The sequence below is a fragment of the Dunckerocampus dactyliophorus genome, chromosome 4 (assembly GCF_027744805.1).
Source record: "Dunckerocampus dactyliophorus isolate RoL2022-P2 chromosome 4, RoL_Ddac_1.1, whole genome shotgun sequence".
NCBI lineage: Eukaryota > Metazoa > Chordata > Actinopteri > Syngnathiformes > Syngnathidae > Dunckerocampus > Dunckerocampus dactyliophorus.
Window position 1 is genome coordinate 15,514,867 of NC_072822.1, and position 17,475 is coordinate 15,532,341.

The 17,475-nt window shown below is 40.1% G+C and overlaps 2 protein-coding genes across 4 annotated transcripts; one reads left to right on the top strand and one right to left on the bottom strand.

The window, feature by feature from the left end:
• Positions 1 to 8,377: 8,377 nt before the first annotated feature.
• Positions 8,378 to 13,371, top strand: cfap73 (cilia and flagella associated protein 73). Of its 2 annotated transcripts, none has more exons than XM_054773994.1 (7): positions 8,378 to 8,459; positions 8,584 to 8,694; positions 9,036 to 9,128; positions 9,757 to 9,948; positions 11,472 to 11,693; positions 11,761 to 11,919; positions 13,191 to 13,371. In XM_054773994.1, exons 2-7 carry the CDS (start codon positions 8,587 to 8,589, stop codon positions 13,194 to 13,196), a joined length of 780 nt encoding a protein of 259 aa, XP_054629969.1. In that variant the 5' UTR covers positions 8,378 to 8,459; positions 8,584 to 8,586; the 3' UTR covers positions 13,197 to 13,371. The 2 variants fall into 2 exon arrangements, with proteins under 2 accessions (XP_054629969.1, XP_054629968.1); XM_054773993.1 differs by lacking the exon at positions 13,191 to 13,371 and adding an exon at positions 11,993 to 12,278.
• iqcd (IQ motif containing D) lies at positions 12,636 to 15,875 on the bottom strand. 2 transcript variants are annotated; one of them, XM_054773989.1, is made up of 4 exons: positions 15,234 to 15,875; positions 14,165 to 14,386; positions 14,010 to 14,081; positions 12,636 to 13,419 (listed from the first exon to the last, which is right to left on the bottom strand). In XM_054773989.1, exons 1-4 carry the CDS (start codon positions 15,873 to 15,875, stop codon positions 13,126 to 13,128), a joined length of 1,230 nt encoding a protein of 409 aa, XP_054629964.1. In that variant the 3' UTR covers positions 12,636 to 13,125. The 2 variants fall into 2 exon arrangements, with proteins under 2 accessions (XP_054629964.1, XP_054629965.1); XM_054773990.1 differs by lacking the exon at positions 14,010 to 14,081 and having other exon boundaries at positions 14,264 to 14,386.
• Between the last annotated feature and the right edge of the window lie 1,600 nt (positions 15,876 to 17,475).

Genomic DNA, 17,475 nt, shown 5'->3' on the forward strand with positions numbered 1-17,475 from the left:
ACCGCGTACTTTACGAAACAAGTTTACCAAGTAACTTTAGATACAAACCAAAATAGAGGCGAACTGAGGAAAGCCTAATAAAGCGGAGGCAGTGGGCAACGCCACACGAGCCCTTCTCAACTTGCCAATTGCACCGTGTACGTGATTGAGGCACCCATCAACTCCTCTGTGGCTCAAGCCTCCACAGTGTGTCTCGGGAGGGGCGGTCGCTGTGTGTGACTGGCCAATCACAGAGCGTGAAGAGTGGATGCATAATGAGGATTTTCTTTCATCACGATTACGGATCATGAGGAGATGTACTCGTTTCATGCTCGTATTTTGGCAAAAAATGCATTATCTGTAATGGATACTCGTTTGTAACGCTCATTCCTAAAAGTTAGCAAGGCATCCTATTTGCTTGCTACAGTTGTGGATAAGAAGTGTATCAAAATTACACATCCATCCATTTTCTATGCTCACTATGGTCACGGGGCTATGCTGGAGCCTATCCCAGCTGACTTTGGGTGAGAGGCTGGGCACATATAGAGAACCATTCACACTCAACATTCACAATTGAGAGTCGCTAATTAACCTAACATGCATGTTTTTGGAATGTGGGAGGAAACCGGAGTACCCGGAGGAAACCCACGGACGGGGAGAACATGCTCCATGAACAAACGCCACACAGAGATGCCCAATAGAGATTCAAACCCAGGTTTTTCAGATCTCCTGACTGTGTGGCCAACATGCTAACCATTAGGCCACCGTGCGGTCTAACAATGACACATTTTATTATTTTCATTTTTTAATTACTGATAATAGTTCCTCATACAGAATTTTCTCAGAAAATTGCAGTAATCTTCAATAAGGGTTTAACTCCTAATACTGTATTAGTAATAAACCTTATATGGTTGAGCTGGAATGAAGAGTCAATAATTCAGGGTTATTAAATATCATAGAAAATTTGAAAATCAAGTGCTATTTTAAAATTGTCAACATTTTTTAAAGCCTCTCCAAGGAATATTAAGATCGCAGGCATAATAATACCCAAAGTTATTGCTTTAATATATACATTCAATATACCTTCTAACAATAAACAACTTCCACAAGAAGCTTTTATTAAAAGGCACCCGCAACTTATCTTCATGTCATTAGGGACTGAATTGTTGGTTTGAATATATATACTATAGATGTCTTTGCAAGACACTAAGTAGCATTTGTGTGATGCCCAGCATTAATGAAGTCATTTTGCGTAGAATAAGTGGCCTGAGATGGAGTGTAATTGCTAAAAGTTCATTATGGTTCATCTTTCTTAGGCTGAAGGTCCTCCTTTTGTTTTGCCACTGCAGGCTTTCACATTCAGAAATAGAATTCTAGAGACATTGAGTTTTTATTTTTCAAAGGTTGCATAGCGTGTTAGATTTTATTTATATAATGCATGTTGAGGTGCGTCATCGCCAAATAAGCAGATGAATCAGTTAAAACTATCTAATACACTTATAATGTGCAGTTAGTAACAATAAGTATTATGGTGATGTTAAACTGGCACAATGGAACAGGATGCTGGTGGTTGATTAGAATGGTACAATCCATCCTTGCTTCATGTAAAAGCCACAAGAATGGACTAATGCTGTTAAGCGCAGTAACAAGACTCAGGAGCTAAATGAGAGTTTATGTCTGAAACAGCCTTGAAATCGGCCATGTAGATCTTAATATGAGCACGAGGGCTGTCAAGGGAAAGAGAGCAAGAGGCGTGTGTGTGTGCAGTATCTAAAAGACAAAGGGTCAAAGGTTAAGGTTCAAACCAGCATCAGACAGGCCAGTCTAGGGTCAGAGGGGCTCAGACTAAGCTGATCACTAATGGAAGTTTATCTGCCTTATTGAGCTGTTTTATCCTTGTCTCTGTTACTGGACTCTCACTTTTTGTCCAATTCAAGATGAAGAAGACACACAGAGAAAGACAACATTTGTCCCTCAGATTTTACTTGTAATGTGGTGAGAGCGAGTGGTTGACGTGCGCAGGAATAATTGTTTTAACTCCTAACATACTGTTGCCAGTCAAACACACATGGCAGTGGAGGTGCACCCTCAGTGGGTGCTGGTGGGGGTTGTGGGCCGTCATGGAGCCAATGTCCCATCTGATTATGGCCAGAGGAGTGGAGAAGCATGCTAATCCACCATACACACACTTGGAGACAAAGAAAGACAACAAGAGAGAGAGAGAGAAAGAGAGAGCAGAGACAAGATTTGCTGGCAGGTTGCCCTAAATTAGATTTTCCTTGAAAGGTCCCATGTTACACTATTTTTCAACAATTTTAAACAAGTCTCAGAAGTGTATTGCCCACGCTCTCAACAGTTTGAAAGAGCATTTCATGTGAGCTCTACTGGGAACAAGATGTTTTGTGTGTCTGTAGCTTTAATGCTTACATATACAGTCATCCTTCGCTACACTGCGGTTCGAACATCGCTCCAGTTTTTCAAAAATGTATTAATATTATTTGTCAAAAAATACCTTATATATAGTATACTGGTCACTAGGCCTCAGTAATGTTACATTGATGAGTAGGTATTGATGAGTATTGATGAGCATACATGATAGAGTGAAAAAAAAGTCTTCCTCCCATTCCGTGTGGAAGTGGTACTGTATTTAGCTCGAAGTGCCCAAGGCCCAAGTGTAACATTCAGACAACGTAGTGGGCATGTCTGGCGTATCCTAATCTTTTCAATGGCCTCTAGGGCCGTTGTGATTCCGGCATATGAACTTTGCCTAGCAACAAGTGAACATACAATTCTACGGAAAATGAAAACTCTCTTACTGTACCATTATTACAGTACATTTTCAAACCAGCTAAAATTCAATTACCATTATTAAGTTTTGGAATCAATCACAAATTGTTTATGTTGTCTGTATAATTCCTAACACTGCTTAAAATGTAATTATACAGTGAAAGGATTGTGAAGCTTGGCCTTTCTGGAGGAGCCACAAGCCTCTGTGGGGTCTGGCAGTCTTCCAGCATGAAGCTCCCACTGGAGCCTTGTTCTTGTTCCTGTTCAAGCATGTTTGCAAACAGGCCAGACAAGACCACTGCTGTGAGACAAACACTAAACACAAACATCAATACACAAACAAATCCATGATTACACTCTATTCTCTTGAGTGCACATGATTTCACTGCACTCACTCAGCCCGCTGTCAGTCTCCATTGTTTGCCAGTGGCAGCAACATTGTTTGGGGTCCCACTCAGTGCATCTTTGCCATTGTGGCTCATTATTAATATATGGTGTCACAAAGGCGCTGGCCTCTCTGTCTGACAAGGCATTTGCATAAACATGGACTTCCTCTCAATATCACTTTGCAACACACTGTTGACCTTAAATTATGGATGCCTAAATGTTTGCAGCCTGCAACTGTGTGCGTGGGTATGTGTGTGTGTTTGCTGTGTGGAAGTGAAAGTATTACAGTATACTGATGATAGATTAGACTATATATATTGTAGAAATTAAAAGTGGATACAACTTAGAGTAATTTGTGTACAGCTTGTATACCGCCATCGCTCGTTTATCGTGGTTAATTGGTTCCAGACCCGACCGTGATATATTTCTGCGAAGTAGGATTCCTTATTTATAAATGGAATATTTTCATAGTTCGGGCATAGAAATGACCCTCTAAATACATTTTTTTTAAACATTAGAGCCCTCTAGCCATGAAATAACACCCCTATAGTCACCTTTACACCCGTATTACCCAATATAGTAAACATAAGAGTTAATAATCTATTTAAGACATAAATGATACTGTATACAGTATAATATAGACTCACAGATGTTAGCAATGGGAGATTACTGACACCGAGTGGCCAGTGTTGAATACTACTTGTACATATCATCAACATGTATTTAAATTGGGGCTGTCAAATTATTAACATTTCTAATCAGATTAATCACGGTTTTCAAATGAATTAATCATTATTAATCACCAACTTGCAACTACTGTATCTGTTGAACATGCACATTTTTACTGTATTTTATTGAAAGACAGATAAATGACGGGACAGGATTTTATATATATTTGTATATAACATCAGCTCTAAATTACCTGAAATTTAAATCAAGCTAAAAGATAGCACACATGTATGAAAATCTATTTACTTAATTCTAGTTTCTTTAATAGAAGCAGACCATTTGAATCAAAGTTTAAAGGTGTTATTATCAGCAATGAGGGGTTGCATTCAAAGACACCATGCCATTTAAGTTAACGTTTACGTCAGCCATTTTCAGGTCTCTCCAGAGTTGCCCAATTGGGTTTAGGTCAGGGCTCCGGCTGGTTCAAGAACAGTCACAGAGTTGTTCTGATGCCACTCCTTTGTTATTTTAGCTTTGTGCCTAGGGTCATTGTCCTGTTGAAAGGTGAACTTTCGGCCTAGTCTGAGGTCCTGAGCACTCTGGAAAAGGTTTTCCTCCAGGATATCGCTGTACTTGGCCGCATTCATCTTTCCTTCAATTGCAGCCAGTCGTCCTGTCCCTGCAGCTGAAAAACATCCCCACAACATGATGCTCCCACCACCATGTTTCACTGTTGGGATTGTATTCGGCAGGTGATGAGCAGTGCCTGGTTTTCTCCACACATACCGCTTAGAATTAACACCAAAAAGTTCAATCTTGTTCTCATCAGACCAGAGAATCTTATTTCCCATACTCTAGGAGACCTTGATGTGTTTTTTGGAAAACTCTATGCGGGCTTTCATGTGTCTTGCACTGAGGAGAGGCTTCAGTCGGACTGCTCTGCCATAAAGCCCCGACAGATGGAGGGCTGCAGTGACAGTTGACTTTGTGGAACTTTCCCCCATCTCCCTACTGCATCTCTGGAGCACAGCCACAGTGATCTTTGGGTTCTTCTTTACCTCTCTCACCAAAGCTCTTCTCCCATGATTGCTCAGTTTGGCTGGACGGCCAGGGCTAGGCAGAGTTGTGGTTGTCCCAAACTTCTTCCATTTGAGGATTATGGAGGCCACTGTGCTCTTAGGAACCTTGAGTGCTGAAGAAATTCTTTTGTAACCTTGTCCAGATCTGTGCCTTGCCACAATTCTGTCTCTGAGCTCCTTGGGCAGTTCCTGCGACCTCATGATTCTCATTTGCCCTGACATGCACTGTGAGCTGTAAGGTCTTATATAGACAGGTGTGCCTTTCCTAATCAAGTCCAATCATCTTAATTAAACACAGCTGGACTCCAATAAAGGCGCAGGACCATCTGAAGGAGGATCAGAAGAAATGGACAGCATGTGAGTTAAATATGAATGTCGCTGCAAAGGGTCTGAATACTTATGACCATGTGATAAGTGATTTCAGTTTTTCTTCTTTAATAAATTTGCAAACATTTCTACATTTCTGTTTTTTTCTGTCAAGATGGGGTGCTGAGTTTACATTAATGAGAAATAAAATGAACTTTTTTGATTTTGGCAAATGGCTGCTATGACACAAAGGGGTCTGAATACTTTCTGTACCCACTGTACATAGTCGCTCCATCTTGAAGGTGTGTTTGTCCTCGTTATCATCAAAACTGCTGCGCAGACCATTTTCCCAAGGGAGGGGATCATGCTGTGCGTCCCTCGATGAGCCACAGCTCCCCAGTGCCGGCAGCACTCACACAGCCCCAGACCATAAGACACAATTATCATGCTACTCACTTGTGTTGTCAGCTATTTACACAATAATGGCAGTGTGATGACTCATTTTCAGTGGATAGTAAAATTATATCGCGATACAAGCTGTACACTGAGTACTCTAAAGCAGTGGTTTTCAGCTGGTTTGGCTAAGGGACCCACCATCGCCCCTCAATGACAAGTGCTAACCCATATACAGGAACTTTTCTCACTTATCTTATATTTTAAGGGACTGCTTTCAATACAGCTTGACAGTCGCCCAGAAACATGATATGCACCTGGCGGCGGCGTAGCAAGCCAATAGTGTAGACAAAAGCGTGAGGTGCTTTCACATTGGGTAATTACATTTTTTTTTTCCCAGGCAAAGACCCACGACCTACTAAAAATGGCTCTGTGACCCACTTTTGGGTCCCAGCCCCACCAGTTGAGAACCACTGCTCTAAAATATATTTCAAATTTAATTTATATAATATTGTCCCTTTAGATTATACAGTTATAATTACAAAAACAATTTTACAATGCACGTTGCCTCAACAGGCAAAAAATTTGCAAAGTATCTCCAGGGATTTTAAAAAGTCCCTCTATATGTGCTATATTGAGAAAGGGCTAAATGTTATTCTCAATTGAAGAAGTGTATTCTGACAAACTGTATTCTTCTTCTCTGCTTCCTCTTCAGCAGTTAAAAGGTCCCCTGATGTTAACATGGGTGTGATGTCTCCATCTCCTCAGCATCACACGGGACCCATCACTTCACACAACATGCTTTTATTATAATAGCATTCCCTTCCACTAGTATTAATAAAGACACTCTGTATGTGTAATAAGCTATCCATTCATCAAATATAGATGCAGAAGCATCTCAGTGTGTTTTTGTTTTTCCTCTTCATTGCTCTTTGGTCAGGCATATCTTATTGTTTCACAGTTCATTTAGTGTGTGTGTGTGTGTGTATATGTATAAGACCTATTTAAATCTGAAGATGCATTATCCTGGTTCTTCTATGTCACTTCTGTCATCACCTCACCTAGTAATTATTGTCCAAAAATAACAGCACAGTTCCATTAAGTGTGATAGTGCCTCCTGCCTCATGTCACCTTGTCTTGTAAGTTCAGAGCCCCATAGCAGGTGATAACAAGTCTTCATACTGTATATAGTTTAAGCAATAATGCACAACTTACTTAGTCCATCCATCCATCTTCTATACTGCTTCTCCTCATTAGGGTCGCGGGGGTATGCTGGAGTCCATCCCACCTGACCTCGGGCGACAGGCGGGGCACACCCCGGACTGGTCGCCAGCCAACCGCAGGGCACAAACAACAACCATTCACACTCACATTTATACCTATGGACAATTTAGAGTCTCCAGTTAACCTAACATGCATGTTTTTGGAATGTGGGAGGAAACCGGAGTACCCGGAGAAAACCCACACACGCACGGGGAGAACATGCAAACTCCACACATCACACATCCACACAGATTCAAACCTAGGGCTTCCCGATCTCCTCACTGTGAATGTGTGGCCAACAAGTAAGACTAGACCACCGTGCGGCCCGTCTTACTTGGTCATATATTGTAATATACCTTTCCATTAATTCCAATATAATCCACCCAATTTTATTAATTGGATTAGATGCAGGCGAACCTAAAAGAAAAAAATCTTGCATTTAAGAGCACTGTATAACATTTAAATCATCTCGTAGTACAATGTGTGACACTCTTATACTTGTATACTGCTTGTGGTGAGCATGTTGTGTAGGCACGTGCTGTAGCGTGCTCTGGCCAGCATGGTTCTAGCATCACCAAGTCGAAAGTGTAATATTAAGTGTGATTTGTGTGCTTCAAGTGACAAGTAACACCTGTCAGTCATACTATTACTCGTCACTCACCATTAGGGTTGATTGCAGCGTTTGATCTCATTCAGGTGGATTAAATTATAGAGTTACTGAAACTTGGTGGTGTTTTAAATGACCCAACAGATGGTGCTGTTTTTATTTCTTTTCACTATGTGTTTTATATTTAATAAAGAGCAGAGATTATTGATTATAATTTTTTGAGTCCTCCAGGAGTCCTCCATGGGCAACACATTTTTTTTACATCACCTTCAAATTTATAGTCTAATTGAAACTTTTATGGCTAACATATAGTATTATAAAAAGCTGGGGAATGCCTGATGGGATACATTAAGGTTGTCAATGACAGTGCTCCTTCCCAGAGCCTGCAAAAGCCCCTTATTTGCCATTAAAGCAGCCTAGTGGGCAAGGATGTTTTTCTCATTGGCCTAAGGGGCTGTTTTGACTGAGCCCTATGAACTCTGCCGAGAAACAAGGGCCAGTAGAAATACAGTAGATTCAAGATTCAAGAGATTTATTGTCATATGCATAGTAAAACAGGTAGTTCTGCTATGCAATTAAATTCTTGTTATATTTTCATTGTGGAATTTACTTTGCTCTAAGAAGGGATTTTTTTTGGTCTCAGTGCCAAAGACAGTAGGAGAGTAGGCCTATTTGAGTTTTGGCGATAAGTACTTTAGCTATTACTATTACTACAGTATTTGGCTATGGCTGTGCAACATGTATAGCTGCTCCTTGCCACACACACCTAAAAAATCTTTTAAAAAACTAATAATTTTACATTCATAAAGTGTCTTAACTAAAAAACACTCTTGTTTATGTGTATCCCCGCGTGACCCTTTAGTTTTGCTAGTCTGTTCGTGTTACCATAGCAACCACCGGAAGTATCTTAGTGACGAGTCATTTCCTGACAAGAAGGTACAGAAAACTGATTGAAATTAGCAGAGTTCGCCTTAAAACTTGAACACTGCGTGAGTATTTGACATGATTAATCATATTTGAGGCTCCCCGAGGAGAACATTTCACAGTACGTTTTTACACGAAGCCGTGTGAACTATCAATGTTCATTAATGGCCTCCTTGTTATGTCTTCAAGTCTATGATGACAGCCATGAGCTTCCGTGACAGGAACGACATTCTGATGGAGATCATGAAGGACCGTCAGGAACAAGAACATCTAGCGGAGCTACTGGAGGAGCGGAAACAGGCAAGGAAATATAGTCAACTACCGTAGTTCTTAACTATGGGCACAAATTAATTCACTGAGAATAAAGAAGTAACTTTTACACAGATACTAAGGCTGAATCCCAATTCTACCCCCGTAGACATTCCCTTTCGTCTAACCCCTTCCTTATCCCTTAAGACCGGGAGCCAAGGGGAAGAAGCTACTAAGAAATGGGACCACTTGATGCTCATTACATTATCACCCCTGTGACGTAGGCAGATGAGACAATTAAATTGTTCATAATAAGTGTTTCGTACCGTGAAGTAAGGTGCATACATTTCTACATTATTATATATAACAGTTCTCTTTGTGTTGTTGTCTAGAAGTTGGAGCGTTTAGAATGGCGTGAAGATGAACTGCAAAAGGATGCAAAGAAGGCCAAGGATCTACTGTCAAGTATTAATACCTTTCCAAAGGTATACCACAGCTTCACACAAACAAGTCCAGTGCAAATTCACTCAGGAGATATTATTTTTTATGCACATCTAAAAATCTGAATGCACAAACTTTTCCTCCAACTCCTTAAACCTTTAATGGTGCTCAGATGGTGCATAAAAAGAGCATTCTGTGTTAGTGCTGTGATGCTGAACATTATTGTTATATAATGCAAGGAATAAAGGAAATGTACACAGCTAGAAAAATTAAAACGAATGGGTGTGGAACATCTCTAAAACAAACCACACCCCCAAAATCAATACTTAAGTGTTTAGCTATAAAGATACACATTTAGCCTTTTCTACATCCAACTTCACACATACTCTATCTATGTTTTTCTGTCAAGATTAAGTGTGCTTGTGATTCTTTCCAAAGTAATCCATAAGAGCTACTATGATCCATAGATGGTATGGACTGGAAAAAAAGACCCTCTAGCCTCAAGTGTCTGTGTCAGAATAATGTTTTTTAATGTTTTAATTTGCACAACAGCAAATTACCCCCGCTTGTAGTTCACAATACAGTTAAATCCTCAGTACAGTCCCATAATCCTCCTATATTGTGTATTTTGGAGCACTGATACCCCTAAAGTCAACATTTCCCCATGTGAAGGAACAAGCCACTGATGAAAACCTTAAAAAAGCAGAAAAGGAGAGGAAAGAAGCAAGTGAGAAAGAGACTGAGGTCAAGATGCTAAAGGAGGAGTACGCCCAGCTGCAGCACAGGAAGCAGCAGCTCCTGCATCGCATGCACAGAGACACTGTGTATAAGTACTTCATGCAGCAGGTGGTGAAAATAACACAGGTAAGGCAACAAGGCAATGCGTAAATGTATCATACAGGAAAAATGTCTGTGCAGTATATTAGCAGCATAAGGTATTCCAGTACATAAGATTGCATTAGAATAGGTCACACTAAGAAATAACTTGTTGAAGCTTGACATTGTAGCGCTGCTTATACTTTTCAACATCGTGTCATGTGCTGCGGGTCCAAAGTTGCAGTACTGTGCAAAGGTTTTCAGCACTCAATGTTTTTGTTCTCGTAGAAATAGTATAATGACTATGCCCTTACAACATACACTACTGGTCAAATTTCTCTGTAGGAAAAAACTACATTTTTAAGTGTTAAGATGTGTCTCTCTTCGATTGTTAATTGCCTTATTTTGGTAGCAACATATTGCTTTCTGCATTACAATACTGATGCTCATGAGGGTATAGTACCAGTGTATTACAAACGCAGCTTTTATACAGAGAGATGAGGTAGTAAGGTAGAAAGTACTGTAGGAATTAGTAACACCAACTGGCAAAGGCCTGATGAATCTTCATTTCTGTTGAACAGCTTTAAATTTAACATTTTTCAGTTTTGGGTAACCTTATCTTTTTTAACTTCTGGCAGTTCACCACTCACCTTTGTACCATTTCAAACTATTGGACTTGAATTGCAATAAATAACTGGAAAAAGAGGGTCGTTATAAAACGTTTGACCGGTACTGTATACTGTACAATACTATATGTACTCTTAGTGAGCTGTGAAACCATAGACGCGTTTCTTAAACTGTGCATGAACTACCACCACCACCATAGCGGCCCAAATATACTTTTTCCCATCCAAAACAGTCCCAGACAAACAAGTGATTCATATTCACGCTCTACAAGTGCAAATCTACAGGTGGTCCCAAACAACTTCAGTCTCAGTCAATACACACCAGTGAGAAACAAGTGTTTCAGAGGTTGGGCAAGTTAGCAAGCAACAGAGGACTTATGATGCCAATTTTAAAACAATGGTGATCAGTGATCATTAATAATGGTTAATAATGAATGGAATGATCTTGAAAACATGGTTAAAACGAAGTTTGTCTTATTTGCAGGCCAATACAGTATATAAAAATAAAAATAAAAAGCCCAAAAAAACAAATGTCTGTAAAACGCAAACCCCTAATTAATGCTGTTGCCTACTTACAGCATATGACAGCAAAAAGGTCATTTCCAGAAACTGCTTCATCTTTGGAAACACAGTAATGGAAACACAGTAATGTCATTTTTAACATAATACATAACACCTTTTGTGAAACCAACACAGGGAGAGCATTGTCCAGTTAGTATGAAGCTAGGAAACATATGGTACTTGAGTAAACAGTTATGATGCAATTAATTCAGGAAATAGTCAATTTTTTTAATCGGTGGCCAGTTAACACATAATTCATCATTTCTTCTCATTCATGGTATTAACAGAGATACTTTCATGCCCCCACCTGCGCTAAAAATATGGAGTTGCTGACATTTTTGAGAAAACCAGTACATGTAATCGTGGCCCTTTGTTGTGTTTCAGTGTGAAGATGAGGCATTTCTTGCAGGTCATCTCGAGAGTCTTCTCCGCATCCGCAAACAGCTCTGTGAGAAACAGACGCAAGCAGAGGAGCAGGTGGACCAGCAGAGGAAAACCCTGCTGACTTTTAACAGGGAGCACCACTTGATGCTTCTGCACAACAGCAACCAGCTGTCACAGCTCCAGCACAAACTGGAGAGGGCCCAACCTGAAGTGGAACACTGGGTATCAAACGTAATCCTCACTCAGCAGTGTTACTGTATGATTGTCAACTTCTGTTCTCCTCATACAGGAGACAATGTGGAAACACATCCATGACACTGCAGCCAAGGAAACGCTCCTGCTAGGCTTGATCAAGATGGCGACGCTCAACCTCTATGAGTTGACAGGCGGTGACGTGGATGGAGAGAAAGGTGTGGCTCTGAGTGACACTGAGACACAACTGGACAAGGTTTGTACCTTGACAAAGAGCACTGAAACACATTTGCTCAAAACACATTTCACAGTCTGTTTTTTTTTTGTAGATCAAGATGTTCATCCAGGACCACAAAGACATTGTCAAACTACATCAAAGCATTGCACACAAAACCAAAACAGAAAAGACTACTGTACCATAAAAACAATAGTCTAATTTGACATTGCATCAAAGTTATTAGGTAAGGTTACATTTTCCCAATACGGTTAAATTTTCCCAATCTAAAGTGAAAACAATATCCTTTCTGGTTGCTTTATTGTACAATAAATGCATTGTCATACCAATTTAATTTAAAGATGCAGACATTCCGGTGGCACGTGTGTGTGTGTGGAGAGGAGGGCTATGATGATTAAAAAACATTTTTACACAGTATTTTTATTTTTACTCTTAAGATTCAAATAAACGACAATAAACCAACTTCCGAGAGACTTCCAACTTCTAAGAGTTAGCTTCTCACAATAATCTTCTTTGTCTCACAAATACTAATCTTCTTACTGAGAGATTACTGAATTCTGACCCGCTTCTCTGAAAGTCCCCAGTTAAGAGAAATTAGTCAAATAAAAACTTACATTTGCGGAAACACAAACTATATAAGTATATATATTATTACACACGCACATACAGTACATAATCAGTGGTTGACAGTGGGTGAATAGTTGCATAATCCATGCATCTCACCTTTGCCACACTAATTTGTGCAACATCTACTACATGATGAATCCGACAGAACAAATTCAAATTAAACGTAGTTCAAACTCGAGTTAAGTCTATTACGCCTCTATATTATTAATCGGGCTAATGTCGCCACCTTGTGGTTAAAAACAAGACAAACTGGTGTAGCCAGTTACATTCATGATCGAGAAACAACCATCCATCTGCATTTTCTATACTGCTCATAGGGAAACTGGAGCCTATTCCAGACTACACCTTGATTGGTCGCCAGTCACTCCCTGGAGGTGTGGCAACCACGTGTCCCAATACTTGTGTCCTTATTTTGTACTTGTTTTTTCTTTTCAAGGCGGACTGAAACATCATATGTGATAATATAGTAATAGTAAGAGTATAGTAATATTTTTCAAAGTGATATGATTAACCATTGATGGTCCCCTTCCCCAGGCAACCTCTTCTGACAGGAACATGCTGCTGCTCCGATAAGAGTGTTGTGATTTTACTGTTGGACTACTACTTTTTCTTCTTACCCTTACCCTTACCCTTGCCCTTGCCCTTCTTTTTGCCCTTCTTGGTAGGCTTGATGGGATTGAGGGCCAAGGCCTTGCGAGTACAGTAGCCTCTCCACCAGGACTGACAATAAAGAGTGACCTTGAGCTTCAACTCTGTAACTCTTTTCTCTTCCGCGAGCCGCCGCTTCTCCATGATGCAGTTGTACTCCTTCTCTATGTCAGCATAAGGCTTCTCCAGTCTTTTGCATTCCCCCTCTTCCCTCTCAACATCCATCTGACATAACTCTAGATCAGCCTGGGAGATAGAAAGAAGATTTTATATTTCTAGATCTCATGTCACAAGATGTCGCGAGATTAAAAAATTGTGTGGGCACTAGGCCTGGAACAGTTACGTTACCGGATGATTAAACATGCTATTTTGGTGGCAAATGATAGAAATAAAGAAAATCAACAAGATATTAATGCAAGGTAATGCATATTTTTATTAAATGGAATGATGCGGTTATATTGGGGGGGGGGGGGGGGGGGGGGGGGGTAATATTGGCTGGATCTGATTTTTGCGGGGGTCACGACCCCTGTATCCCCTGTGCAAATTACATGCTTGTGTATATTAATAGATCATTATTATGATTATTGTGGTTGTTATTGTTTTAAATGTAATTGTAATTGTAAATGTAATTGATTTTTAAATGTTACTCAAGTACAAACATCATTTTCTAGGTTTACACAGTGGCTGCCAATTAAATACCGGTAGTTAAAGATACAAATTCTGTGAACTGTAAATGCATATTTTTAGCTACATGACTACAGCCCAGTCTCACTGTCTACTTCTTAGAAGTACTGTATTGAACGAGAGAAGAAAGAAATAACGAGTAAAGTTTGTACCTGGTGCTCTCCTATTTCATCATCAAACTTTTGGATCAAGTATTCCATTTCCATCTCCACATTTTCGTTTATCTGCCAAAGAGGAGAAACATGTTTTTTCTAATCATCCCAGCCAAATACAGGATGTAACCTCTCATTAAAACAAGTCAATGTACCTCTTGTAGTACTTTCTCCCCCTCTCTATATTTAAGCGTCATTGTGTGGAGTCGAATGTTGAGTTTGTCTATTTCCTGCTGAATGCTCGTCTGCTTCACCTGTGAAGTTTTAATGAGGGACTGACACTGTTCGTCTGCAACAAGCTGCCAGTCCACTTCTTCTGTCTGGCTCTCTTGAAGGCGACGCTCCAAAATGCTGAGGTCATCTGTCTTCTTGGAAATCTAAGATACCCACCCAAGGATTGGGAGAGGTCAGACATGATTTAGGACTATAATGAGTCAGTTATTTTTATATTGCTATCTTTAAAGTGGGATGAATGAACAATGGATATAACAAGTCAACACACCCCCGCTTGATGGAAAAAGTAGACCACTATAAATTTAAAAGTTCAAAAAGTTATTCTTTACGACATCAATGCATTCAATCTTTTCAGGTCCAAGTCTGCCCTGTCATGCTCCATAGGACAGGAATAATCACTTTCTGTTCTACCCTCTTATTTTGGAATGCTGCACTTCCTGCTCGGGGCAAGATGCAGCAACTTTACTCCAGTGGAATTGTGTGCAGCTGTGTGCAATTACGATTAGTTGGGTTCATAAGCCCAGCGGCCATTCCAAAATAGTATACTCATTGTGAAGCATGCTTCAGGCTTGTTTTTCTTCAGCATAAATTCAGCATAAATTGTTGCTTTAGTGAAGGTGGAGGGACTTATGAACAGTTCCTGTCAATTTCGGCCCACAACCTCAATTTCAGACGTGTGCTAGACAGCTGATGATACTGAAGGGGAATTTCACCTTTTTAGCCTTGCAATACGCCCAAGCACACTGTGCTTACAAATCAACAAACGAATGACAAAAAAATTAAATGACCCAAACAGAGCCCAGACCTAAATCCAATCAAAAAGATGTGGATTGATGTGAAGTTGGGCTGTGCAATGTCTAATCTGACAGATTGTGAGCACTCTTGCAAGGAAGAGCGGACAAATATTGCTAAGACAAGATGTGAAAATGTGATATTGTAACAGGGATATGTTCACTTTTTGAAGCTGTGTTTGTTCATACAACACATTACCTCAACATCTTTTTGTTTGATGGCTGCCGCTGTTTCTTCAAGTTTGACTATTAGATCCGTATCAGGTGACACCGTCTCGACGGCTAGCAGTATTTCCTCTTCTGGGCTGGTCTGCAACCTCACTATCATATGTCCATGAAAATGTTTCAGCGCTAAGATAAGAGTGTATTCAGCCTCCCCAATTTCTGTGTCGACCTCTGGCCTGAAACTCATAACAGCCTCAGGGTGGGTTCGAAACAACCTGAGCAGGTCCCTGACAGAGTACTTGAAGTCTCTCTCAAGCTGAGCCCTCCTCCTCCTTTTCGCACATTCTTCTTCTGGTGATCCACCTGACTCCTTCTGGAGGCCATTAGACGTTTCCAGCTTTTCAGTTAACATCTGATGCACCTCAAGAGTTCTTGTGAACTCCTCACATATCTCAGGAGACGGGTGGACTATGTTGCGGACAACAGGCAGAGATGCTGCGATCTCTATTTGACAGATGCAGTTCTCCAGTATGCTTGAAATGGTCTGAGCCTCAGGAGAGAGAAGCCTCGGCTGGGGCACTTCATCTATCAGAGCACCCTCCCAATCGTCATCTTGTTGGAGATTGGAGAATGTGAGCTGGCTAGTGTCTGTCTCTATCTGCTGACCTTCAGACATGCTGTCACTGGTGCTGAAAGGATAAAAATGAGATGGCAGTGTATTGGTTTAGAATTACACATGCATTGTTTGGTGCTGTGTTATTAAGAAATTACACAGAAGGTTACATAATAAAACACAGGCCAGCTAAAATGTTCACTGGATATCTACTCTTGTCATTTATTAATTTTCCTGTGTGTATACTGTACCCCTATATTGAGCCTTATTACATCACACGATGACCTCGCTAACGATTCTCAAAACAAATGCCATCAGAAGTGCATTTCTTCACCCATATTATTTTCATTCATTCTAAAAGAAATCATATTTAAACATCAAATATTATAAAATTGCATTCATATTTCAACTGTACTTTGTTACCCTTCATTTCACTCTTCCACTTCATTTTATCTAAATGACTGCAGTTAGTTAACTTTTTGCAAGCAAGCACACATTTATTTCTTTAGGTCTAACCTTTTATGTTTAAAGACATACTAAATTAGGATTATAATTTGGTATATCCATACGAGTATATTAAATGCTCTACACTTCCGCTCAGGGTTATCAGAAACGCGACTTCCTACGGAGCCCCTGAGAGGAGAAAAAAATGATGGGTAAAAAAAAATTGCAAGACAATGAAATAACTTTTGCGCTCTCTCGCAAAAATCATTGCATTGTCTTCCGCCAAACAGCACAAACAGGAAGTCACGCGCTTTACGCTGTTACACTAACGACACCAACGACACCATTTCTCAGAGTCAGTGGCCGTTATCAGCTGTTAAACAATGGTGACACTTTGACCAGGAATTACATTAGATACTTTAACCCCTTAACGCCTACTGTCAAAAATGTAAGATACCGTTTGGCAAACAGTGCCAAGCACTTGCCGCGGTGTCAAGATCAGCTAGTAGCAGATGTTTGCGCTGAAACTTCAAATTAAGAGCATCACGTTGCGTTTCTAATATGAATGTGTACTTATCGGACAAGCAGTGCACACACGTGAAAGAATTCAATGTATTTCATTAATCAATGTATGTCATTTCGGATACCAGTACTCAACAGAAATGTGTTTCCAGCAACGCTATCTAGTACCGGATGTTAGCATTTTATTTTCAAAAGACAAGCCGAATAACCATCACAGAATTGAAAACATGTTCCGACAGTTACAGTATAACTTTATACCGCTACAATCGTGCAGCAAGGGATGCGCAAATGCCAAAGATGGAAATTAAATGTTACATTTCCACCCAATTTTCGCTATGTGGAGGCACGCTATCACAGGTTCCTGTAGTTTAACACAGTTTTGCGAGATCTCGTGGAAGTTATTACGTTCTCTCGCAAACGTTGCGCGACCTCTTTCAAAAATTCCTCTTTTTTTTTTACCCATCAATCGTTTTTTCTCGATGGTCCCTCGAGGACTCCGTAACTTCCTTACCTGTCAATCGTCCAAAAAATACTGTTGCTACGATACCGACAACAAGGTAAAGTGAATTAAATGATTGGAGTTACGCCTGTTTATTTACTATATAATTCTAAAATACCCATGTATCAAAATCATATTACATATGAATGGATCAAGGGACGTAGTTTTGTATTTTGTTGTATTAAAATATTGCTCACT

Excerpts from the sequence above, each read along its gene's own strand:
- cfap73 (XM_054773993.1), top strand. The coding sequence starts at position 8,587 with ATGATGACAGCCATGAGCTTCCGTGACAGGAACGACATTCTGATGGAG. Across the intron at positions 9,129-9,756 it reads GTATTAATACCTTTCCAAAG|GAACAAGCCACTGATGAAAA; the intron begins GTATACCACAGC and ends CCCCATGTGAAG. Across the intron at positions 9,949-11,471 it reads AGGTGGTGAAAATAACACAG|TGTGAAGATGAGGCATTTCT; the intron begins GTAAGGCAACAA and ends GTTGTGTTTCAG.
- iqcd (XM_054773989.1), bottom strand. The coding sequence starts at position 15,875 with ATGTCTGAAGGTCAGCAGATAGAGACAGACACTAGCCAGCTCACATTC. Across the intron at positions 14,387-15,233 it reads TCAAACAAAAAGATGTTGAG|ATTTCCAAGAAGACAGATGA; the intron begins GTAATGTGTTGT and ends TGGGTATCTTAG. Across the intron at positions 14,082-14,164 it reads GGGAGAAAGTACTACAAGAG|ATAAACGAAAATGTGGAGAT; the intron begins GTACATTGACTT and ends CCTCTTTGGCAG.